At 34.6% G+C, this 25,688-nt stretch overlaps 1 protein-coding gene and 1 long non-coding RNA gene across 3 annotated transcripts; one reads left to right on the top strand and one right to left on the bottom strand.

Moving 5' to 3' along the window:
* Positions 1-1,439: 1,439 nt before the first annotated feature.
* On the top strand, positions 1,440-8,405 carry LOC148880514 (uncharacterized). 2 transcript variants are annotated; one of them, XR_016104583.1, is made up of 2 exons: positions 1,440-1,743; positions 8,195-8,405. It is a non-coding gene; the product is annotated as an uncharacterized LOC148880514 (long non-coding RNA). The 2 variants fall into 2 exon arrangements; XR_016104584.1 differs by having other exon boundaries at positions 1,538-1,743; positions 8,151-8,405.
* Positions 8,406-22,356: 13,951 nt separating this feature from the next.
* On the bottom strand, positions 22,357-25,176 carry LOC148880513 (disease resistance protein RPM1-like). The gene is given in 2 exon segments (XM_088976540.1): positions 22,357-23,815; positions 23,817-25,176. Coding segments are annotated over 2 exon segments (2,658 nt in total). The 3' UTR covers positions 22,357-22,517.
* Between the last annotated feature and the right edge of the window lie 512 nt (positions 25,177-25,688).

Below are 25,688 nucleotides of genomic sequence, written 5' to 3'. Positions count from 1 at the left end.
GGCTGAAACACATCCCCCTCCCCCCTCTATGTTTTAGTTTCCCCCTTCTTTAGTTCAGCCCAAGAAGGACTGAAACACATCAAGGGATGAAACATACAAATTATATATAATTTGTCCAAACTTGTCATAATATAATAACCATCACAATTGTAAGAATAAGCCAAAATTCATTATAATTGCGGCAAATATTTAAAATAATTATTAATGATGATAACTTCTCCCCTCAACAAGTCCTCATTTTTTTTTTGCAATTAGTTCTTTTAATTATTTTATGTAATTTACCAAGTTTTTATAAGGCAAGAGGCCAGCCAATAAGAATAACTAGGGCTTGGAGTGCCCCATTTTCCCCCACAAAGAACTTCATATGCAGCAACATTTTGAATTTTTGATTCCATAAATTTTGAATATTGACATTTGAACTTCAGAAGTTTTAACTGCTTAGAAAGCATGAACAAAGTTTGTAATGCTCCACTTTTGAATGTGTGGAACTTTGTTATTTAGACATTAAATGCCTTGGTCCTGAAGTTTTTTTGTCATCAACTATTACGATTTTTTACATTCGGTAAGCATTTGCAATAGCATTTAGATTACGTTTTCACAATGATGCTTTAATTTCAATAAATTCAATCTCAGTTCTGGTGTACAATTTAGCCAACTTGGTAGCTAACATAACTATGTACTTGAGTTGCTAAGGAGAGAAGGTTGTCACATTGCTGTCAAATTCATGGTAAGGATTTGGATGGTCACCTAGATGAGATTCATTAATACAATCTGTAATAGAGGAACACTTGACATTTATTGGGCCAGGATAACTGTATTATTCCCCTTCATGTAATTGAAATAGTTCATAATCGAAGTAATAAAAATAATGTTTAACAAAGATAACATTAAAATAAACACACAGGTTCTCTTGGCATTAATGCCTAGATGTTTCATTAGGAATTAGTTCCTTCATAATGCTTTTGTTTTAATTACTTAGAAAGCATGAGTAAAGTTTGTAATGCTCCACCCCTGGTCCCATTTCCCCCTACAAAGAACTTTATATACAACAAAGTTTTTTATTTTTCCATAAATTTTGAATCTTCATGTTTAAATTACTGTTTTGAGAAATTTTAATTATTTAGAAAGTATGAACAAAGTTTGTAATACTCCACTCTTAGCTCCATTTTCCCCCACTTAAACTTTAGAGGGTTCCACAAACTATTTTTCTAAACCCCACCAAGAAGATTTTGTGTAGGTCACTACAAGTATATAGCTACTGTAATCTTGCTACGCACATGAAAATCCGTAGCTAAAACATGATATATAGCTACGGACTTTTTAAGTTTGTGGCTACAATTTATTTCAGTAAGTAATCTTTAGCTATGAGCACTTGATCCGTGGTTACAAACTGTTTGCAGCCACGGATTTTAGTTGTGAGTGATCATTAATCAGCTCATATGCATCGCTAATGATATTGCCAAGGTCAAGTTTTACCTAACCGTAGAATAGCCCCTACGAATTCATATATTTAAAAGTCTTCCTCTTTTTCTCTCTCCTGCTAAACTCTATTTTCAACCCTCGTTTCCTTTTTTATCTCCCACACCAAACTCTCTTCTTCTCCTTTTAGAAGCTCCACTAGCACCATTTATGTCATGCTTCAAGCAATATCTGAAAGCAGATCATCTATATTGTGCTTCAAGCCAACTCTGCATTCAATCGGAGCTTACGTCTCAACTTAAAACCGATTGGTAGCAATCTCAGGTAAGAATCCCTGTCTCTATTTCTTTCTTTCTCTTTCTGAACTACTATAACTTATTTTCTCTCTAGCGTTGTTGGTTAACTCAATGAAGTTCTGAGAATACTTTCCTCCCCTTGTTCTATTGCTCTTTGTCGGTCTCTTAGTCTCCTCTTGACCAACATCCATATGCTTCACTACCATTTCCAAGCATAAATACGAACTTATGAAAGCCCTTGATGTCTCTGCTTCCAATGATGTCTTGCAGCTGTTATTGAGAATCTCTCTTTTCTAGCTTTTCAATTTCCACTGTAATCTATATTAACCGACCTTTTTTTAGGAAAAAATTAACCTAGCTCAATAGATTTCATTACAACATATACCAACAGAAGGCATATTCTTTTTACATGCACTTTAAACCAGAGAAGTCGTAGAAGGCATATTCTCGAAGTTATGATTTATATGCTGATTTCTTCATTATATTCTATTATACATTTTTAGGATTAAAAAAACCTTGGTTCAAAGTATCTTAAGTAAGAAGTGTATCACTTGTTATTTGATAGAATATATTAATTGAAAATTGTCCCCTTATAACTCAGATCTTCGTTGGATATTTCATAAGTGGGCATTATACGGAAGTTTCAAGGAAAAAGTTAAATATGAAGCAACAAAACATAGATTTAGTTTGAGTTGTAAAAGTTAGAGACGTGGAATTGGGAAGAGTTCATGTAGGTGACTTCAAGTTAGGTTAAGTACAAAAATACAAATGCATGGATTCTACATTTATTGGGTTATACCCGTAAAGTGTTTGAAGAAATATCAAAGAGATAAGCAAGATTGCAGGATAAGTAATTTGCTCTTTGTGTTTGGTTGTGTGCTAGTTTATCAATTTAGTTATATCTATATTGTTTCCAGCTTAACCACCAAAAAGAAAATTTGAAATTATGTTAAAAACCATACGCTTTGTTGGCATTTAAGACATCATAGCCTCCAATCTATTAAAGCCAAATCATTATTTTATTTAATTTTTTTTGAAAATAAGTATCTTTCACATTCATCCTTCTCTGTATCCACTCTTGAGTCCCGTGTCTTCTATGTAATACACAAAAACTGTTGAAGCAATGAAGTTCATAAATTCCTCCTTTGATTGTCTCCTGATTGTTCTCCATATATATAAGTCCTTACTAGCCCAAAGGGCTAAGAAATCCAAATCGTAAATTCAACTACAGATTATGCTTTTTTGAATTCACCCTCCCCTCCCCCACCCAAAAAAAGAAAAAAAAAAAAGAAAAGAAAAAAAAAAGAAAACAGAGGAAAGAAAGGGGGAAGGGAGGAAAGAAGGATCTTTCTAGTATGCAATTCAGTCTAAGGATGATATTCCATTCCTTCAACCATATTATGGTTAAGGGTTTCATCTCATTTTTTGAAGCTAATGAAAAGTGAAAGATATAATTTTTACTCCTATGATGTTGTTTAAAGTGTCTTCGTGGATAGGAACTTTAGATGCAAAGCTTTAACTTAGCTTTTCTGTAGATATATATATTTTCCCTTTTGGATTTTCAATAGTAGTTATATTCTTGGATTTACATGTTGATTTATTTCCCATACTTTTGTTTGTCCATAGAAAAGTTATTATCTATATGTTGGGTGTAGTGTAATTGTAGATTTCACTACTATTTTAAATGAAAATATCCCTCCAAGCTGTTGAAATGGTCACTTGGCACCCCTCAAAGTAGTTGGTGTGGGATCAAACCCTTGAAACAACAGGTTCTCCATGATATGCCTAGTAGGCATCACATGCACCTTGTGGCCTGCTCGACCCTATCTCCTGATTCCCCTATCCTGTAATATGTAATACCCCACCCTCATCCCCCTAAAAAAAAAAAATAATAAATAAATAAATAAACTTGATAGCCTAACATTGATGCCCCAAAAATTGTGGCTCATATTTGTTTGATGAATAAACACCAAGTCCCATTTTCATTTGCTTCTAACTTGCTCCCATTGGGTTCCTCTTCTCGAAGTGTATAGCATTAGCAGCTTGATTTCTCTATTCTAGTTTAGTAGATACCCATCCATTTTAGGAATAGAGCATCCTTTTAAAATAAGGCCTTTGTGAGGCATTTATTAGATCATTTCCTCCCCCTCCCCCTATAGCTAGTTGACACTATTAAAGCTTTGACTATATTGATTCCACATTTTCACTAGACATGGATTGCTCACCTTAGCTACTGCTACATATTTTATTGACAATAAGATATACTATAAAGGGCATTATTAAATGCTAGTCTAAATGGATCTTAGATCTTAAAATTTGTTTGCTATCGGTTTCAAGTCACAAGAGGACTTGGGAAGGATTGCTTGTGTTTTCTCTAAAGAAACAAATATTTTATTAGAGAAAAAAAATAACATGCAAGTATAAGGTATTTGTACAATGCCCTTTATATGAAAATAAAGATAAAGTATGTTCATCCAGATTTATTTATTTATTTATTGTATTTAAAATATTTTGAGCAGAAACTTCCATTTAAACAACAATTCACAATGGATGAACCAAATACCTTTTATATGAAATAGGGGCAAAGTTGATTGCAGACACCCCATTTTTGCGCTCTTCAGTATTTTAGCAGCATTTTGAGCTATAAGCATGTTCAACTAACTTCATGGTCAGCCTGGGGATATTTTTAGAATTTTACAAAAGTTAGGGCCTTGAGGATCCAAGACCATAGGTACGTAGAGCGTAGAAATCCAAACCCAATGACACCAAGATCACCCAAATCCAACACTATTTACCCCTTCATCTTGAGACCCGAAGTTGAAATCGATTTTGATCGTTTGATCGGAGTCATTTTAATCATAATCCTCATTTCACATCAAATCCAAAATCCGATACCATAGGAACGTAGAGCCCAAAAATCCAAATCCAACGACACCAAGGTCGCCCAAGTCTGACACCGCTTACCCCATCATCCTAAGACCCGAAGCCGGAACCGATTCTGATCGTCCGATTGGAGTCATTTTGATCATAATCATCATTTAAAATCAAATCCAAAATCCTATCCCATAGGCATGTAGATCCCAAAAATCCAAATCCAACCACACCAAGATCACCCAAATCCAACACCGTTTACCCCTTCATCTTGAGACCCGAAGCCAAAACTGATTCTAATCGTTCGATCGGAGTCATTTTAATCATATTCTTCATTTCACATCAAATCCAAAATCCATGACCATAGGTACGTAGATTGCAAAAATCCGAATCCAACGACACCAAGATCGCCCAAGTTCGATACCATTTACCCCATCATCCTAAGACTCGAAGCCAGAACCGATCCTAATCATCTGATCGGAGTCATTTTGATCATAATCCTCATTTAACATCAAATCCAAAATCTAATACCATAGGTACGTAGAGCCCAAAAATCCAAATCCAGCAACACCAAGATCACCCAAATTTGACACTGCTTATTCTTTCATCTCAAGACCCGAAGCCAGAATCGATTCCAATCATTCGATCGGGATCATCTCTGGTCCTAAATCCTAACCCCTAGAAATCTGAAATCCAACCCTGTATATGGACAGAGCTTGAAATTGAGTCCAACCGTACCAAGATCGTCTAATTCCAACACCATTAGCCCCTCCATCTTGAGACCCGAAGCTAGACTCGATCCGGGCCCTCCGTTTGGAATCTTCTTCACAATAACTTCGAACTTAGGGCATTCCACGACCAAAACTTTCTCTCAGCCTCTAGAAACATCTTAAAAATATAATGCTTGACCAGCTAGAGCCTCCAATCAATCAAGCCAATCACCTAAACTTGGAATGGCCTATTTAGGTAAATTGGTAAAACCTTCCACTCTTGTCTTTTGATTGAGAGGATCTCTCTCAAAGCTGTCTTGACAGCCCATTCTCTCAATCAATCTCCTTCCAAAAACCCTTTAAACCTCATCCATTGATCTCCCTTGTCTCCCATCTGAGCCCTCCATTCCCCTCTCAAAAAATCTATAAACACCATCCACTTCTCACATCCTAGACAAGAAAGCCTAAAGCAATTATTCTATACTCACTAGTATCACGTCCCAAGCTTCCCTAACCCATGTTCTAGAATCTTTCTCCACCATCTCTCACGACCCTGGAGTCTCCCCATATCAGTGTTTCAGTCCAAGAACTTCAAATATCTTGTTGCAGAAAAGTTACAGTCATCCAGCATGTTTTCTCACATTTTATGCTACATAATCACGTCATTAACCTCTCAAATAACTGAAATTCATCTTGAAACCAAGGAGTCTCTCAAGGTTTCAAAGGCTTCATGAAAGACATAACAAAGGCAGCTGTCAAGATCGGAGTTCCTGAGGGAAGCTACTCAATGTAATGATAAGATGTGAGAGGCGATTCCTACTTTGTGAACCAAACTATGTCGTTCTCTACTTCCATTCTTTTATTGTCATTTTTTTGTCATATAGGTCTGCTGTTTCCATTCTATTTTAGAAAATTTTTACTTCTTTCAAAAGTAATTGAGTAGGATAGGTTTATTAGTTGTCCGAATGAAAGTCCCACCCTTAGAGTAATCTTTGTTTAGTCCAACAATCACTTGCATGCATTTTCTTTTTTTTTTAACCCTTTATTTATTTATATTTAATTTCAGTTCATTGTTTTCACTTTTAAGCCTAAACTTCTTGCATAGGAATCGTTAGAATTTCATGTCAATCATTTCCTAATTAATTGTCTAAGAAACGTCTACTATCATTTTCTTGTAAATTGCATTAGAATAGTTGTGTTTCATGTTTTTTTTAGAGAATTAAATTCGGCCTTTTTTTTAATCAAGCATCTAAGTGGGTCCCTCTTTTATTTTACACTTCATTAGCATTATCCCATTTGTGTAATTAGCTTCCTACATTTGCAGTTGCATATTTAAGTAATTCCATTCGTACCTTATTATCTTTGTATTAGTGCAGAATAGTTTGCATAATCCCATCGTGTCATATCACATTAAGTTTCTAATTCATATTCACAGTTAATTTATTTGTGTTAGAATTAGACTTAGGTCATCTTCATTTTAATTAATTACATGTCATTTGCAAACTTAGGATTTTGCTTCTTTTGACCTTTTAAGGTGTCATCAAGATATGATTACTTTTCTTCTTCCACTTATTTAGTACTTTTTAGCATTAGTTTAGAACTTGACAATACTTTTTTCAACATTCCTCTAATGATTTAAATACGGTCATTTGTCAATTAATTTTCTTTAATTATATTAATTGTTCTTAGTTGCTTTGGTCCTTGCGTTATTATTCATGTATGGTTTATTGCCAGTTTATGGATTTTGCATTTAACTTTTCACATCTCGATGGCACGTAGTAGGTTTCGTCCATTAGAGACTCATTAGTCACAAACTTCAGTTTTTTTTTTTTTTTTTTTCAAATAATTAGTTTGTTAATTTATTAACCCACTCCATTGTTATCATTCTAATGGTTCAAATGCACTAGTTAATTGATTAAATGCTTAGGACTTTCTCTTTTCTTTCTAGATTCCAATTGCTTAGTTTAGTGCATGTTTTATTTCTAAGCCCAACAATTTTGAAAGTTTCCTTGGAATATTGGTGAAGTAGAGGCCAGTTCAACCGGGCGTGTGTGTGTGGGGTACCTTGGTTTCCGGACCCTAAGAATCTCTATCCCATTGGACAATGAGTCACTATGAAAATTCCCAATTCCAAACATTTAGGTGGCGACTCCAAACTCCATTTCCAAATCCATCCCCCCTCCAGGTTGGGTAGCCACATTGCTAATGCTATTTTCCTCTTAAGAATTCTTAGTATGAATGTACTTATAAACTTGAAGGATACAAATGCTTTATATCAATATTTTCTTTAAAGTTGTTTATGATCTTTATATCAGCTTTCCTTTTGGTTTATTTGTTTTCCTCTCATTACTGCATTTGGCTACTTGTAATCACTATTTAGTTGTCTATAGAATTACTTGAAAATGAATGAAACGATTCTTTTGACCATACAAAAATTTTCTTTATCATCTTTTATACTTGGTGTAATGGTACTGTTAAAAGGTTAGAACCATATCCATTACTTGGTGACTTGGTGTAATGCCACAGAATTTTTCAGACACGTCTTATTTGGTCCAATGGCAGTCCAACACAACAAAAAGTTAGATGTGCATATGAATCTTGAAGTCTTTCTAATGTAGATTCCTACTTTTTTTTTTTGGTAATAGCTAGTGTAGATTACTACTTTGGTCTTTGCTATAGGAAACAATGAATGGCCTACTTGCAGCCCACATTGTACATGCAATCATTGTTCTTTGAAGTATGGTCCAAATTATGATACTTGAATTGCACTTTATATCCAGATATTGACAAGGATGAGGTGGTGTTATTAACTTTAGTAAACTAGTAAATATTTTTGTTTTTTCTTTATATGTAGGTTGGACCTGTTCAAGGAGATGCTTATTTTTTGTTTCTTTATAGGTTGAAGTGTTGAACATTCAAGGAGATAATTTACATGTGCGGATGGAGACAAACTTTATCAAATTTTACCTGTCAAGTTTAAGTTTTTTTTTTTATTGAATTTAATGTATTAAAGCAATTTGAATTTGTAATAGATTTTGAATACATATTTATATAAAAGTACATGAGATGTAATTTATTGTTTTAATAATATAAGTGTGTTTGTATTCAATATGAGAAAAAATTAGGATTTAGAGCATTATAGGAACCATAGTGATGGGTTCAAATTTCAGATTTAATTTTAGCTATGGATAATTTAAAACTGTACCTATATGTGTATATTTTTAGCCACAAACAACACAAAGCAATGGCTACATAAGTACATTCAACCACGGTCAAGAAATAAACCATAGCTAAAGACATGTCCTTTAGCTACAGTTTTATCCGTAACTAAAGACATGATTGTAGATTCAATCTTTAGCTACGGACAACCTCCATAGCTATAGGTTGCCTTTATCCATGGATTTTGTTTTCTGTAGCTATAGCCTATAGTCATGCGAACAACCACCATGTTTGGATTTTTAGCTATGGTTTTGTCCTTTGAAGGGAAGCAACAAATTAGCAAAAAAGCCAAGATGAAAAATGGGGTGTATCCCTTAGATTTTTGTTCTAAAAGAGAATATAAAAGGGACAAAACATCCCTTTTTTTTCTTATTTGAAAAAGGGACAGAACCTTTGGTTGACTCCCAAGTTCCAACAATAAAGACCTATTAAATATCCAAAGGTAACAATAAATGAGTGGTATACCCAAAGCCACTATCCCACTCTACAATTGATTTTACTTAGATAAAAAATATACCCAAGGTTAATAAACATATGCCGAAAGCAACCATTAAAAAATTGTGAACCTAAACATTATTTTGTGGGAATCAAACATAGTAGTACAAGGTCAAACACACAACTGTTCATTATTATACTCACACAAAACAATGTTAATGGCAATCAAATACAGACACATTAATTGTTAAAACACATTAAACACATTAAATCAAAGACACTAAACAACTGTTACATAGGGACCTAAACACAAACCTCAAGAAGAGTACTCCAGCATGAAACACCCACTTCAGACAAAATTGAAGAATTCAAGTAAATAATAGGGATGAAAAATTATAGAAGAGGAAAATTGAAGAATCCTATGTTCGGTTCAAAATGAAACCCTATATTACAAAACAATATTTTTATCTTCTCTTTTGTACTATTATGCAATAGTTTATCTTCACTTGACCAGAGACGGCGAAAAAAAATAAGGTTTCTCCCCCTGTGATGGCGAAAAGAGGCCTTATCCGCCACGGCGAAAATAGATCTTCTTCTCTGGCAACGATGAAAATAGATCTTTTTCTCCGACGATGGCTATAAGATCTTCTTCTTTGGCGACGATGACACTCACTTTCTTCTACGTTCGGTGTGGTATTGGTGCGATCTCCAATGGAGAATAAAAATGGATGATCTGGGATGGATTACACGATAGTTTTTGGTTGGGTTTCAGGTAGTGTTTAGGTCAAATGTGAAATCTATTAAAAAACAGTGAATAATGGGTGAGTGTTTATTTTAGTCATTTTGAAAATGTTGTCTCGACTTGTGGAGGGTATTTTCATCAAATGACACCTTCCACTAGCCAAGTTAACGGGGAAGGGGGTCTTTGTCTCACGGTCATAGTATAGGGGGGTCTTTGTTGCATAACAAAGTACATGGGGGGTCTTTGTCACATACCCCATAGTACAGGGCTTATATTGCAATAAACTTATACATCGAATAAATATTGTCTAAATCATTTGTCTTTTTTTTTGAAATATTAATTATCACTACATTTCCTTGCCAATTAAATTCTTAACCTCAAATTTTAAAACAAAATCATGTTAAATAAATATCATATATTTGAAGATACTTATTTTGCTACCAAATTTTCTATTTTATTATTGAATATAATAAAAAGCCAAACCACTGGCACATCTTTTCTCATGCACTTTCTTGTGCCCCTCCCCTAACTAAACATGGATATACCAACCTTATGTGAAAACTCAAAGTATTAGGTCATGGTTTGTCTTATTAGTTTCAAATTCAATATAATATCCTATGGATATGTACAATATAACATTGAATTTGGTTCATTTATTTACCTAAAAATCTGATTTGATCAAAACATCAATAAATTTATATAAAACAACAATAGCTTTATAAAATTAAATATAAAACAACAATCTATGCCATAAATGTAAAAAATAAGTTCATCTCATCATTGGATCCTAGCACAATCAACAAGAACCAATTTAACTCAATTATGAAGATATCAAATATGACTTAGAAAAATTCATTTAGATGGAAAAGGAATTTCTATGTTGCAGGGATTCTTATAAAATGTGGATGATCCTTCTTCAATAGGTATTTTTATGGACAAGTCCTTATTTAAACCATTAGTTTCCACTTATCAAGTTTATTCTAAATTCATATATTTGTTGATGAATCAAGATTCGCTTCACATTGTATTACTAGTTAAAACAAAAATAATGTTGCGGACCTATGGTTCACTAGATTCACCTCAGTTTGGTCAATTGTTTGCGATGAACTGAATCAATCTGTAGTTCGTAATTAGGTTTGGAGAATAAAGCCATAATGATTTAGATTTCTAACTGATTTTGTTGTACAATAGCTAATAGGTTATTGAAACAGTATTGAAATGGAAATTCCATCATTTCTTTCGTAAACTAATAATAATGCGTGACACACACATTTCTGGCTTGGAAGTTTTAATTAATGACTGCAAATTGACTTTTAAATTCTTATGGTTTCTTTTGATTCCCATAGTAGTATACAAGGAACTGTTATTTTCTTGTTACTTTGACAACATCAATATAATTGAATGCTGCCCTCAATACAATATAATTGAATTCTACCACATCATTTCCTTTTTATTTTAACTAGAAAGAACAAATCACATCCACACAACAAATTGAGCATGGGGAAAACATTGTTAATGCTTATAACAAATAGAAAGAAACATCCAATGTCTCTTAGACATTCTTTGTTGAAATGCATCATTTAATTCCAATCACCATATCAATCTTCTCACTGTATTTGATCCCATCACATCCCAACATTCCTTAAAAACAAAGGCCGGCATTCCATTTGGTCTAGGAGATTTTAGACTTCCTATGCTAAAAAGGGCTGATTTAACCTTTTCTTCAAAAGGATATTCAGAAGTCTGGTATTGTCCTCTTCGGTAATAATCAGGTTAAATAAGTGAGGTAAATCCTTAATTTCCTGTGGATTCTGGGATGTAAAGAGCTCCAAAAAGTATTTTACAAAAATCTTAGCAATACCTTCATGAGAGGATTTCCACTGATTATTGTCATCCATGACTCCTTCAGTACAATTTATTTTTCTCCTAAAGAGAGTACTCTTGTAAAAGAAATTGGTGTTTTTATCCCTTGGATGTAACCATGTGTGACAAGATTTTTGTCTCCAAAAACTTTCCAATTGCCACACAATAGATTCATAATCCTTATACAAGCTATTTAAGATAGATGAATCTTCCAATTGTTCTGCCTGTATAATTTGAGCTTCCAGATTTTTTATTTTATCTTTTAGCTCTAAATAAGATTGTCTTCTCCAGTTGGTTAAATTTTGCTTTACCCTATCCAACTTCTGAGTTAACCTATATGTTGCATATCCATTGATTTGACAATTCCATCCATCCTCCATTATTTGTTTATAGGAAGACTTACATAACCACATCTCAAAGAATCTGAAATGTTTAGGTAGATTTAGAATCTAAGGGTGGAGATTTAGGAACAAGGGATGGTGATCAGATCCCCATTTAGAACCTAAAGATAAAGAAGCATTTGGGACTAATTGTAGTCAATTTGGGGAAATAACAACTCTATCTAAAGTTCTTTGAATATGTCCCATACTTCTTTTATTTGACTATCAAAAAATTCCACCTCCTTGTAGATTCAGTTCTAACAGGTTGTGATTTAAAATTAAATTTCTATATTCGGTAGAGGTTAGTTTAGCTATATTAGAAGATGAAGATGAAGGATCAAGCGAGTCTAATGAAGCTGCTTCATTAAAATCACCTATTAAAACAAAAGGAAGTCAATTGTTTGAAATAAAGCATTTAAGTCTGCCTAAAAATTATTCCTATGATGTTTAATAGACGGGCCATAAATAAAGCCTATAAGCCAATATTTAGAATTTGATTGAATTTTAAGGAATACATACTTGGAGTGCAATCAAAACACAGAAACCCCTAACCATGCTTTCCATAAAACCATTAATCCCCTCACTCTCCCATTAGGATTAATTACAAAGAAATTAGGATAACAAATTTTATATATCATATTATCTATTTAAACATTAGGGGTTTTTGTCTCGCTTAAAAATATAAAATTCGGATTAAAACGATGGACAAAGTCCATCAAACCATGAACTGCCTTGGGATGCGAAGCCCCTCGGTAGTTCTAACTCATGATTAACATGGATAGGGGTGGGGTTGATAAGGGCCAGCCACCTCCGCTCATGGTAAAGAGATAGAATTTAAAATAAACAAAGTTACCCTTACTGAATGTTGATGTTCAAGATTAGAATCAGAGTCCTGATACTCTACATGATCCAGTGGAATGAGACGCTTAGTTGAAGAAGAGGGCTCTAACATTTCTGGTCTATCGTAAATGGGAAGAAGAGGGGTAGTAGACTTTATCTAAACTCCTGACAGAAGATCCACATGAGGACATTTTCCTCTAGACATTGAAGACGGACTTGGTTGGTCATCCATTAACCGATTAAGTAAAGATTGGGTATTGACAGCTAGCTGAAAAGTTTTAGAGGAGACTTGGACAGGGGGTGGACCTGACGAGGAGGACACAACTAACAAATTTTGCTGAGGGTTTTCCGAAGAGACATTATGGAGTTGAGGAGTTAGATTATTGATTATCGGTTCAGGAGTTACTTCATCATTAAGGTTAGTCAGAGAAGATGGAGAAGTAGGGGGAAGGTTAACGAAGTCACTAAATTGAGGCCGCTTCCAAGATTGACGTATCGCTTGTTTAGCCCTCAACCAGGACCCTGGAAGATTCATTGGACGACAATTAAAATATTGTTCGTAAGACTGATCAGTTACATGAGGCATAGGCTAAGAAAATTGACGAAATAGATGTCCGACTTTCCCACATAAGTAACAAACCCATGGAAGATCCTCATAGCGGTAGGTAACCCAGTTATGAATACTGATAAAGCAACTGATTTTCAGAGGTCTGTCGACAGAAATAGTTACTTTCGTACGAATGTAATTTTGAACAACCAAAATGAAATGGGTAGGACCTAGCCTTTCAAACAAAGGTCTTCCTATGTCAACCGACAAAGTTTCAAATGGAAGATCATGAAGTTGAACCCAAAGTTCAACATGTTGGAGATTCCAGGAATATTGGGGTTTACTTGGGGCCCAAGGTTGCATGAGAACCCACGACCATTTAAGGTCCAAGGACCATTATTCTGGATTCTAGTATAGTCTGCTTCATAATAAAAATTCAACCGAAAATGACTTTGATGGAAAGGTGCTAAATGTAACTAATCTGGACCAAGATTCCATAGTTCATAGAGACCTTGAACTACCTCATCGAATTGGTCAATGAGTTGAGGAAAGAGACAACAGATAAGAGAAAGATTCCAAGAATCTTCTATATTAGGCAGGATTAAAGATTGAACATTTACTACTTCAGTATTACCCTGACCCTGTCCTTGAAGCATATTCTGAAATGCTGCATTAAGTGCTTCAAGGTTATCCATTGCGATAGGAAGAGAGGTGAACATAGAGCAAGAGAAAGCAAATAGGGAAAGAGAAACAAATGAAGAAGATCGGAAATGCACTGGAATGAACCAAGTCCAATCCAATCAAAATAAAATCCAAATGGACCGGATTGGGTCCAATCCAATCCAAATTAAATCAAACGCCAAAATAACATGAGAAATCCAAAAAATATATGAAAAAGCTACAACACTTGCTACATTTTGATCCCGTCCAATTAAAATGCAAACGGACCAGATTGGGTCCAATCCAATCCAAAGTGAATGAATAGAAGTACTTTAACAAAAGTTCTTTCATAAAAGTGCATTTGTAAAATGCTTTTATAAAGGTGCTTTCATAAATGTACTTTGATAAAAATACTTTCATAAATGTACTTTGATGAAAGTACTTTCGTAAAAATGCTTTTGTAAAAGTACTTTTCGTAAAGGTGCTTAATGGTCCAAATCAAAATTATTTTGGACGTATTGGATGAACCAATACGACATATTGAACTAGACAAGTCCAAACTTAATGGTCCAAAGTATTTATTGGACTGGATTGGATCTGGTCGATCGGTAATAGATTTATAGTGGACTGAATCGGATTGAACCAATATCTGGTTCATTGATAGAAGAAAAGAATATAGGTATTAAAGGATCAAAGTTTGGGTTGGAACTTGGAACTGATCTAAATTAAAATCAATTTGAACAGATTGGACAATTCAAGCATTGAATTGGACCAGTCCAAAATGGTCCAAAATGACTCATATTGGACCGTATTGGGTTGGACCAAATCTGATCCAATTGACACTCCTAACAAATAATAGAAAATACAAAGAATAAGAGAGAGATCTAAAAAGGAAGGTGGATAAAAACAAGAACATTTGACTTGGACCAGATTTGGTCCGATCTGATCCAATCTAACATAGGTCCATTCACAAATGATCTGGACCCAATCCAATCCAAATCCGTACAAACCAAGTCCAAACTAGTCCGACTGAAATGCAAATGGACCAAATTGGGTCCAATCCGGTCCAAATTGAATGGAATTTAAAAAATTACATGAAAACCCCATAAATTATAAAAATCTACAAAAATATATAATGAGTTCGCAAAATATAAAAATGCAGAAATCTGGCTGCAAAAGATACAAATAGTTTATCCAAACAAAAATACAAATATTAAGAAATTTATTGAAAAATACAAGTATTAATAAAAACACCAAAATTACAAAAAAATGAAAAACACAAAAAGTGATATAAATTCGGAGGAGAAAAGGAAAATGATAAAATTAAGAAAACATTGTTTTAAAAAGTAGAAATTGAAAGAAATACCTAAATTGAAAAAAAAAATAAAATGATTACACTTCAACACAAAACTTGTGGAAGAATAAAAAATGACAAAATTCAAGAAAAATAAATTTCAAATAAGAAAATAAAAATGTATAAAAACACAGAAAAACATAAATTATAGAAAATGGAAAACAGAAATTAAAAATTGCAAAAAAATTATAGAAGTTGGAAAAAAAATTACAAAAAAGCAAAAAAAAAAAAACAGAAATTATAAGAAATTTCATATAAATAATAGGAATTATAAAAAACAGCAAAAAATATAGGAAAAACAAAAATTGCAAATAAAAATACACGAAATTGTATAAATTAAAAAAAAAATGCAAATGATGCTCTACAATGGTGGAAACACCAGAGAACTGATCAAGAAACGGTGCCTTGTGAGAAGGTTTGGGAGAATATAGATTCGGGTTCGCACCGGACCTTGAAGCTCCGTTGCTGGTGGTCGCTGCAACTACGAAATAAACAAACAAAATAGCATATGTGTTCTGTAATGGCTGAAAGACCAGAGAGGTAAAAAAAAAAATAATAACAATTCTCTGGTCTTGTTTTGCAATGTCGGAAAGACAGATCTACTCTGTTTCCATTAGAGGTGAAGAAAAAAAAATGTAGGCAACAGTGGAGCTATGGGAACCGTTGTTTGTCAATGGCCGGCCGCCGCTGCGTCTCCCTTATCTCTTTTCGTTGGTGATGAAGAAAAGCTTTGCCCCAGCTGAAACAAATAGTGAGGAACCGCTATTGGATGTGGGAAAAAGTGATTCCGCAGTCGAAGAAATACAGTGCCAACGGAGAGGGAGAGCCCGGCCCGGGCCATGATGAAGTTGTAGGCGTACTGCGATGGATTTATAAACCACAGAGGATTTGATTACCGATTCATTTCGGTTGAAGTATTTAAGTAGGCGTACTGCGATTTGAAGCTTTCAAATCTCCCTCTCCTGCAGCCATCATGCTCTCTGGAGACATTCCTCCGAACCAAACCATTTACATCAAGAACCGCATTGAGAAAGTCAAGAAAGAAGGTAAGGTTTAGAAAACCCTCTTTCTACTTGCTTCTTCTTCTTCTTCTGGGAGATATTATGTTCAGACTTCAGAACTAGGTTTTACAGATATGCATTAATTTCTATGATATCTGGGCGCTCTTACACTACACGCAGCTTCATAAATGGCTTTTGTTGTTGTTCTACACATCTACTCGCATTTGGTCTTTGTTTCTTAGAGACACGATTAATTTTTGATGGTTGATTGGCTGTTTTTGGACTCAAACAGAACTTTTACATCGAAAGGGCAAAGGCTGCCACATCAAAAGGTCGTCAGTTATTAACCACGACCACAGGAATACAGGATTGTCTTTTATGCATTACTGTCCTTTTATTTTGAGAAAATTTATGATACCGAAAATACATGGTATGGAAAGAACTTTGAATATCCTCTGATTGGTCGCCTATTTTATGACACCGGTTGATTGGCTTTAAATTTTTCGGTATCATGCTTGAACTCATTTATTTTTCATAAAATTTAATTTTAATCATGAATTTCTCGTCCGATTGTTGGTAGAAGCTTCATGTTTGTTGGTCGGAGATTTTATACTCTCATCGGATCTGATTCCACTTTTCATGTTAAGGCGATTTTTGAAAAAACAGTGAAAAACGGGTATGCATCGTAAATCCCATCTCTCCTGTTGCATGAAACACCAAACGGGCATGTATCGGCAACAGTTGCCCCCAATGACTATATGATGTGGTGCTTATGTGTAATGTGTGCACATATGAATATGAAAGTATTGCTTATTGTCTACGTGGCAGAACACTACAAAGCATATGAAAGTATTTATTTGTGAAAGGTTTAGCAAGCATAGGCGTGCCCAAAAAATGCCCATGCTTTCAAATACCATCTTAGATAGGACCAAAAAAGTCAATCTATTTAGTTAATATATCAAATTTGGATATGATCCATTATTTATGAAATATTATATATTATTTATATGACGAAAGAAGTATGGACAGGCCCATTGCAGATTTCTAAATCCCATTATAGACCTATAAACATTCAAAATGTCAAATACCACTATTCTATGCACCAATGCCTATGTAAATTGGCATCAATTATCCTAACTGTGCTTTAGGCCTAAAAATTCTGACCCCATCATTCTCCCTTTATATATATATTTATTTGTATTATATCATTAAGTTTTTTTATTACAATTCTAATTGAATCGGATTTGAATCAGTTTCAAATTGAATTGGATATATCCTTTACCGAATCCAATCCCATCTGTTTGTAGCCATATCTATAAGCCTTTTCCTTAACCCTAATGCCACAAAGCTTCTTGACTCTGTATCCATCCTCACTAGCAAAGTAGCAAAAACTGTTGAAGCCTTGATGGCCGTATTCTACTCTTATCAGCCAAAACGACCTAAATTGAGGCGGTTTTCTCACCCACTAGTACTTTATCTGTTTCAGTTGTAGGGCTAGTGGTAAATTTTTTATGATCGCGATCCTCCAAAAATATAGACGTGGGGATTTCCTCATTCCTCACTCCATTACTTCATCACCCAATAAAACAATGGATCACAGAACAGCTAAAATAGAATTTCTTGTTGATGAGGCAAGCAAAGAGTTTCTAATCGTTGATCAACGGATGAGCAATGTGTTTTTCTTTATTTTTTATGTAAAAGAAAAGAACTCAACACGTCTAAAACGAGCTGGTTGACGTAAACAACTTTGAATGTTGAAGCCTCCGCTTGAATTCGAAGAAAACTTTCCTTTGAATCTAAACAGTGAACAGCGCATCGCACCTGTGCATTGAGAACATCTCTCATATTTGACGAAAGATGTTCCCAATACATGGCTGTGATTGGACTGACAGGCTGTGAGCAGGGGTGGAGCCCAACTTGAACTAAATGTAAAGGATCACTCTCTTCTGCTCCTCCAATTCCCAAAATAAAAAAAAAGTACATTTATTTTTTCTTTAAAAAATTCCATTATACACCCTGCTTCTTAGGCCATTTTCCCTCAAACCCTGCTTCTACTCCCTATCTCATTTTACTTGGCCCCCCAAAACAAAACTCCCCGCTCCACCACAGGATGTGAGGTTGGTTTAAGGCACGCTCTGTGTGAGGAGCAAATCCGAAGTCCTGAGGACCTTCTATTGCCAGGCTGGATGTTTTTCTTTTTCTTTTCTTTTGATAAATTGTTAAAAAACTCCCCTAAGGTTTCTGACCATTGCTGAAATATCCCCTGAACGGTAATTGCAATCACCTTCAAACATAGTTGCAAGTAGACCCATTGTTAAAAATTGAAATCCTATAATAAGAGTCATAAAAATGTCCAAAATACTCGTACAACTACTATTATGGCTGATTTCTACATAAAAACAATATAAGCTTTATGAACAACAAAAGAAAGAGAGCTTAAAGTTGTGGTTTTTCCTAGGACTGATTGATATGAAGGGAAAATAAATCAATTTTAAAAAATAAATTGGAATGCATTGATTAATATGAAGAGAAAATTTAGAATATAAACATTTTGGCCAAAAGTAACTACATGGATATTTTGAACATTTTCGTGCCTCTTGTTCAAGGTTAAAAATTTCACAACTTATTGGACCATATCGGCCAATACGTATTGTTCCAACACAAATCCGATACACAAAATTAAAACATGCAAAAATCATTTGTTTCGTTTCTTTTCATATGTATCAAACATATATGGGCCCATATCAGGCTGTTCTAGGTTTGTATCAACCGATATGGTTCCAAAACAATTTGATACAACCCGATACAACTCGATATGGATCCAAAACATATTATGGGCCCATATGGGCCCCTTCGCTTTGATGATACATAGTACAAGCAGTAAGCATTCTAAGTTGAATCACTCTCCAGATTCTAATCGGACGATTTATAGAACATTGACCCTCCTTCTAATGATCCCAATGATAAAAGGTTCGAATCTAAAGGTGTTTATGCAGTCCATCTACAAATTCATTCTATATATGCTGCATCTCGGCAATGAATTATCACATAAAGTTAAAGGTAAGAGGAGTGTCAACCATGGTTTTAAAAAATGACCCGGAAATGGAACCATTCTGGCCATCAGCTTCCGGTCTCACAGTTTGACCAACCAGTTTGAACGGATGGTTTATTCTGACAACAAAAATTAAAAAAAATAAAAAAAAAGTCAAAAACCATTGAATGGGTCGATGAGTTGATGGTTCGGCCACCCAGGTCAATTGATCATTGACCGATTCAATGATTTTTGGCTAGGAATCGGATTTGGGGTAAAACATAACTAGTTGCCTAGATGATTCTCGGGCCGAATGGTTCGACCATCCAAATCACAAGCGGTTTGAAAACCATGGTCTCAACGCTGAAATTACGGCTATCCATTGGAATTTTTTAGATGAAACGACTATTCTTTGGAAGTTGGAATTTGGGCTCTCAAGGCCAATTTCGTAATATTGAGATGGTTAAGGTTTATTAACAGAATTGGATTAGAAAAGGCGAATTTTGACCAACTATAAGCGTAAGCATGGTTTTAAAAAATGATCCGAAAATAGAACTGTTCTGGCCACTAGTTTCCAGGTTGATGGTTTGACCATCTTGTTTGAAAGGATGACCCATTCTAATATCAAAAATTAAAAATTAAAAAATAACCAAAAACTGTTGAGCAGGTTGACAGTTCAATTGCCCGGGTCAATGGGTCATAGACCGATTCAATGGTTTTTGGTCAGGGATTGGGTTTGGGGTAAAATAGAACCGATTGCCTGGACGGTTCCCAGGCCGAACGATTTGACGGTTCGGGTCAACAACGATTTAAAAACCATGAGTGTAAGTGCACACCTAATGGTTTGTGTCCATTACCGTTTCTTCTGGTGGCGTTGTAAAACCAAATTAATTAAATCAATTAAAATTAATATAAATAATTAAAATTTAAAATTTTAATTAAATTTGATAAAAATTAAACATTGATAAAATTGTGAAATTTTATAATTAATAAAATTAATACAATGAGATAAAATTAAATGGAAGACAGTTCTCTTAAATACAAGAAAATTCCATTTAATATCTAACTAAAATAATGAGTATTAATAAATGATTAAAAATTATTATTAAAATTCCATTCAGAAAAGTAAAAATTAATAATCAATTAAGTAATCTTATAAATCAGTATAATTAAAATTATACTAGTAATTAATTTAATAAAAATGTAATTTTAATTTACTATTAATTATAATTTTAAATCTGTTTAGGACTTGCTACATTAGTAAAAATTAATACAATTAATAATAATAATAATAATAACAATAATAATAATAATGACCATAAATAGTTAATAAAAAATTTATAAAAATTCCATCTAAGATAATATAGTCTTGACTCAAATAATTCAAATAAACACTTATTTTTTAAACACTCTCAAACATGGCCTTAGAATAACTTGGCTAAAATAGAAAATGTCAAAGGATTTCCTCATTTTTCTTAACAAAACCCATGCATTGCACCAATCATAAAAATTATTGTAACGAAAGCAAAAAAAACAATAAAATAAATAGCACGTCATCTCATTGTATTTTTATTTTAATAAAAAGAACAAATCATATTCAAACAACAAATTAATAGATCTTAGCTAGAAAGTTGTAAATAATAGTTGTTGTTTATCACAAATACAAAGAAAGCCAATCAAACTAAAGCATATCCGAAGTATGGATGCGTCAACTCCAACGGCGACTCACTTTATTCCTTCTTGAAATGCACCCTCCAGGCGTCAACTCCAATCACCATCAAATCATCAAATTTTCTACTTTCCATTCCATTATCAAATCCTAAAATTATAAAAAAAATAAAAAAAGATATATAGAATTAAGTAACTAGTATGATCCAAAAGCAATTTATTTGGATTTGAGAACATACAAAGACAAAGGAATTGGCGTAAAAAAAAAAAAAGAAAAAAGAGAAAAAGGAATTAATGTTATAAAAAGCTCGAGAGAAATAGACTTTTTAGCCCGAGAACTAGACAATTGCATTCATGGTTCACAAATATGGAACGGAACATGAATACTGGATCCACTCCACTATTGGCTCTCTCACATAATAATAAAAATTATTATAATTTAAAATAATTTTCATATATAATGCACATGTACATTTTGTACAGGCATTTGAATTTATTTTTAATCATATTATTATATTTGTTAATTTTTAATTTATATTTTAATTATGATATATCTAAAATTCAAGTAATTAATATGAAAAAAATTATATATACTTTGTTACTAGTATTGTAAAAAACTTGAGAGAAATAGAATTTTTAGCCAGAGAACTAGAAGTTGCATTCACAATTCACAAATGCAACAGAACATGAAGAACACTATAACAGGAACCAGTGCAGGCCGTTCTCAAATAAAGAGATATTATGTAGGACAAATTGAATCTAATGGGTACAAATTAAGTCCAAACTACAGCTTACGGGGGGGGTGTTCTACAGCATAACATGAACGTTTTGTTTTCATTTGTTTCTGGAATCGCCACATCAGTTGTTCTTAAACAACAAAAAACAACAAAAATTTTGTTCTTAAACTGCAATTTTAAAAACAAGTTGGTTTTGTTGCAGCAACAATACATGTTTTTAGAACCTACAAAATATTAGTTTTTAAAACAAAAACAATTTTTTTAGTATAGAAATTAATTATATGATTTATGGAATATGATATTGGATAACCAGATTAAATAACATGCATGCTTTTGGTTTCAGTTATGAAACAGGATTGAAGTTTTCTTATTTTATTAACATTTTCAATAATTTATGTTATTAATGTTATTATTTTTATATAATATTCAGATATATATTCTCAAAATGCAATGTATCATCGTATTGATAGTGTGACTAGTGTCTGCATTATTCACCATATGCATATTTAAAACTTAAAAGCAAGCTAGTGAGAATAATAGTAACGAAGAGAGACGAACAATTAACGATGCACGAACCTGGCAATATTGGCACCCATGAACTGAATTGACTTGAATTGAATGATCAGACTTCAGACAAGATGTGCCTTCCAACCTTCATCCGTCCAAATATCGATGAGGATTTCTGGGATGTTTTCCAACTTCGACCTATATTCACCTCTGCCTGGCAAGAATTTATTCATGAATTCAAGAGGCATGCCAAAAAAAACGGAGTAGCTTGAGGTTGGCGAGGCATTCGATGCCTAATGGCGCCTTCTCGAGCGCTTTGCAATGACTAATGTGTAGTTCTTGAAGACGAGGCATTGCTCCCTCCTCCACTCTTACCCACTTCAATCCTTTTAATTGGTTAAGTCTTACAAGCTTGAGGCTTTGAAATCTTCCTGTTGCAAAACATAATTGTTCTCCCTCGTAAGCATCACGAAGCTCAAGTTCAAGTAGATTAGGCAAGTCTTGAAGGGCTTCAGTGGGATCGTCTCCCAATTTTGACCATCTCAGATAAATCTTCACCAGGTTCTGAAGTGATGAGATCCAATTTGGAAACTTCTCCAAGCGCCCCTCAATGCATATGCTTTGAAGAAACTTGGGAGGAGATGATATTGATTGCAAATCAAGGATTTCATCTACATGTTTGGAAATAACAGTAAATGAAAGCAGGTGGCCCATCTTTGCAAGGGAGGAGCATAGTTCAGCTCCATCTTCTCTTCTTAGCCCTGTAATTGCCAATCTCCTCAGTTGAGTCAACCTTCCCAACTCTCTGCAGGTTGTGCCATTGCCATGGCTTACATCTAAATATGCTAGCTTCTGTAAAGCTACCAAACCCCCTATTATTCCTGCACAGATTGTGAATCTTTTTTGACTATTAGGAGTTAGAAGAATACCTGTAGTGTTATATCGATAAACTAGAAGATGGCGTAGTTGTTGAAGCTTGAGAAGCTCCTTGGGCAGCTCGATTACGTAGGTATGTTTGAGATCAAGAGTTTCCAGATTTTGGAGCCTCCCTACAGACTCTGGAAGCCTTTTGACCTTGGTTCTCCTTAGACTTAAATGCCTCAAATGCAACAGATTTGCAATTTCCTCCGGGAAACTTTCTAGTGGAGCATCTCTCAGGTCTACAACCTTCAGAAGCCTAAATCTAGATAAGCATTTATGAAACACACAAGGATTCAACAACCTGCTATCACCTATCCCAAACATGAACAAAGAACGAAGTTTGGAAAAGCTCATCGTCGTGTCATCCAAAACATTCTGATCATTCTCACCATTGTCATCATGGAGTAATAGTGCAAGTCGTCGGGCTTTTCCGTTAAACCTTGTGCCCCGTTCATTAATGGAGGCTATCCGAACAAAGTCCTGCTCTCGTGATTTTGAAACGATAATATCACGCATTACATCATGGACCTGATAATTTCTTGACCTTCCTCTACAATCGATGGTTGCGACTTGAATTATGCTTCTATTGATCAAGTCACGGAGGTAGCCTTCAGCGTTCTTCCTTGGTCAATGTCACACCTTCTGTTTCTTTTACAAATCCCTCTGCAACCCATAGCCGAATTAGCGTGTTATGTTCAATCCTGTAGTCCTGAGGAAACACACTTAAATATAAGAAACAAGATTTTAGGTAGTAAGGGAGGTCGTTGTAACTCAACATAAGTATTTTCTTCAAACTCTTTAGTTCTTCTTCCTTTTCTAATTCTAAACTGAGACCGTCATGTACCATTTGCCATTCCACTTCATTTTGCATTTTTGTTGACAGGAGACCACCCATGGCTGCAATTGCAAGTGGAAGACCTTTACATTTTTTCAAAATGTAATGTGAGATCCGTTCTAAATGTGAAGGGCATCTATTACCTGCATTCTGTCGAAATGCTTTCTTGCAGAATAGAACCCAAGACTCTTGTGGTTGTAGAGGCTCAAGTACATGGATATAACCGTGAGATTCTATGCAGAAAGAGGCTACCTCATGAAAACGTGTGGTGACCATAACACGACTGCCCATGTTGTTTTTAGGCAAAACATATTTTAGATCCTCCCATGCATGTTTGGTCCAAATATCATCAAATACAACTAAATACTTTTTCTTTTGCAACAGTTCTTTGAGCTTGATCTTGAGACCATTACTGTCTTCCATGGCTTCTACTTCATGGGGAACCGATTCCATATCTGCCTCAAATATTTGCTTTATCATGTGTCTAAGGAGATCCTTCAGTTTGTATGATTGGGAGACGTTAATCCAAACCCTGTATTTGAAGCATATGTTCAGACTTCTATTGTCATAGACCTTCTTCACGAGGGTGCTCTTGCCTAAACCACCCATGCCAACAATGGAAATTGCTCCAAGTTCAGATTCTTCCCTCAGCAACCACTTGATCAATTCTTCTCTGCGTTTATCGATGCCCACAACATCAGACTCCTCAAGCAGAAGAGCGTCACCTCGAGGATCATGCCAAGTATTATTTGTAGTGTGCAGGGAACTCGATCCTCGAATATCTCCAACTTGCTGAACATACCTTTGGTTTCTCTCCCAAATCTCGTTGAGCTTTTTTCTAATGTCTTGGATATCAGTGGCAATTTTTTGCCGCGATCTCAAGTTCTGGACTAAGTGACCAACTTTGCATAGAAAACCGAATAACTCGTGCCGGTGCCAACGGTGCTGAGCCATCCGAAGGAAGAATTCATCAAGAACATCTTCGGTATCGTAAGCCACATCTCTTATTTGATTTACAAAAGCTTTAACCTCCTGGTTGCTTTCATCCATTTCGTCCGCTACTTTTAGTAAAGCTTGCATGCTCTTCAGTTCTTCTCCGATGCTATGTATTTCTCTACGCACACCTGATAAAAGCTTCATCTCTTCTTCGACCAACAGTAAAAGATTATCCAGGTAGAAGATTTGCAGCAACCTCTGCCATTTCTCTCTCTCTCTCTCTCTCTCTCTCTCTATAGAATCAATCTCCTTTCTTGGCTTTCTTCAAGGGTACAATATGCTGCGCTTGCTATTTAAAAAAATATTCTTCATTTCTGTAATAATGCCATAATGGGATAAAACTCGGTGACACAAACAAAGTGGCAGTGATCGTTCAGAGCGGAGCAACAACGGCCAAAACTCCCAAATTGTAACTCTCTGCAAAATGAACAAGCGAGGGAAAAAAAATAAAAGTAAAAACTTTACCACACTGTCGTTCGGTAGATTCACCTCTCTTGATGATACCGAACTCGGCAAACTTTGTCAGGATTAAACCAACAAGAATAATTCTTTGCACTTACGATGACATGAGCCCTGGCCTCAATTTGCTTTATTAAAGTAGAGCGATCAAAGAGTTCTCTTTTACTGAAATGATGGAGCACTCTTGGTTGTGGTGG

This window comes from Nelumbo lutea, chromosome 1, assembly GCF_056320005.1.
Source record: "Nelumbo lutea isolate HS-2025 chromosome 1, American lotus-T2T, whole genome shotgun sequence".
Lineage (NCBI taxonomy): Eukaryota > Viridiplantae > Streptophyta > Magnoliopsida > Proteales > Nelumbonaceae > Nelumbo > Nelumbo lutea.
Note: the sequence above shows the minus strand (reverse complement) of the source record. Positions and strands in the feature narration are given on the sequence as shown.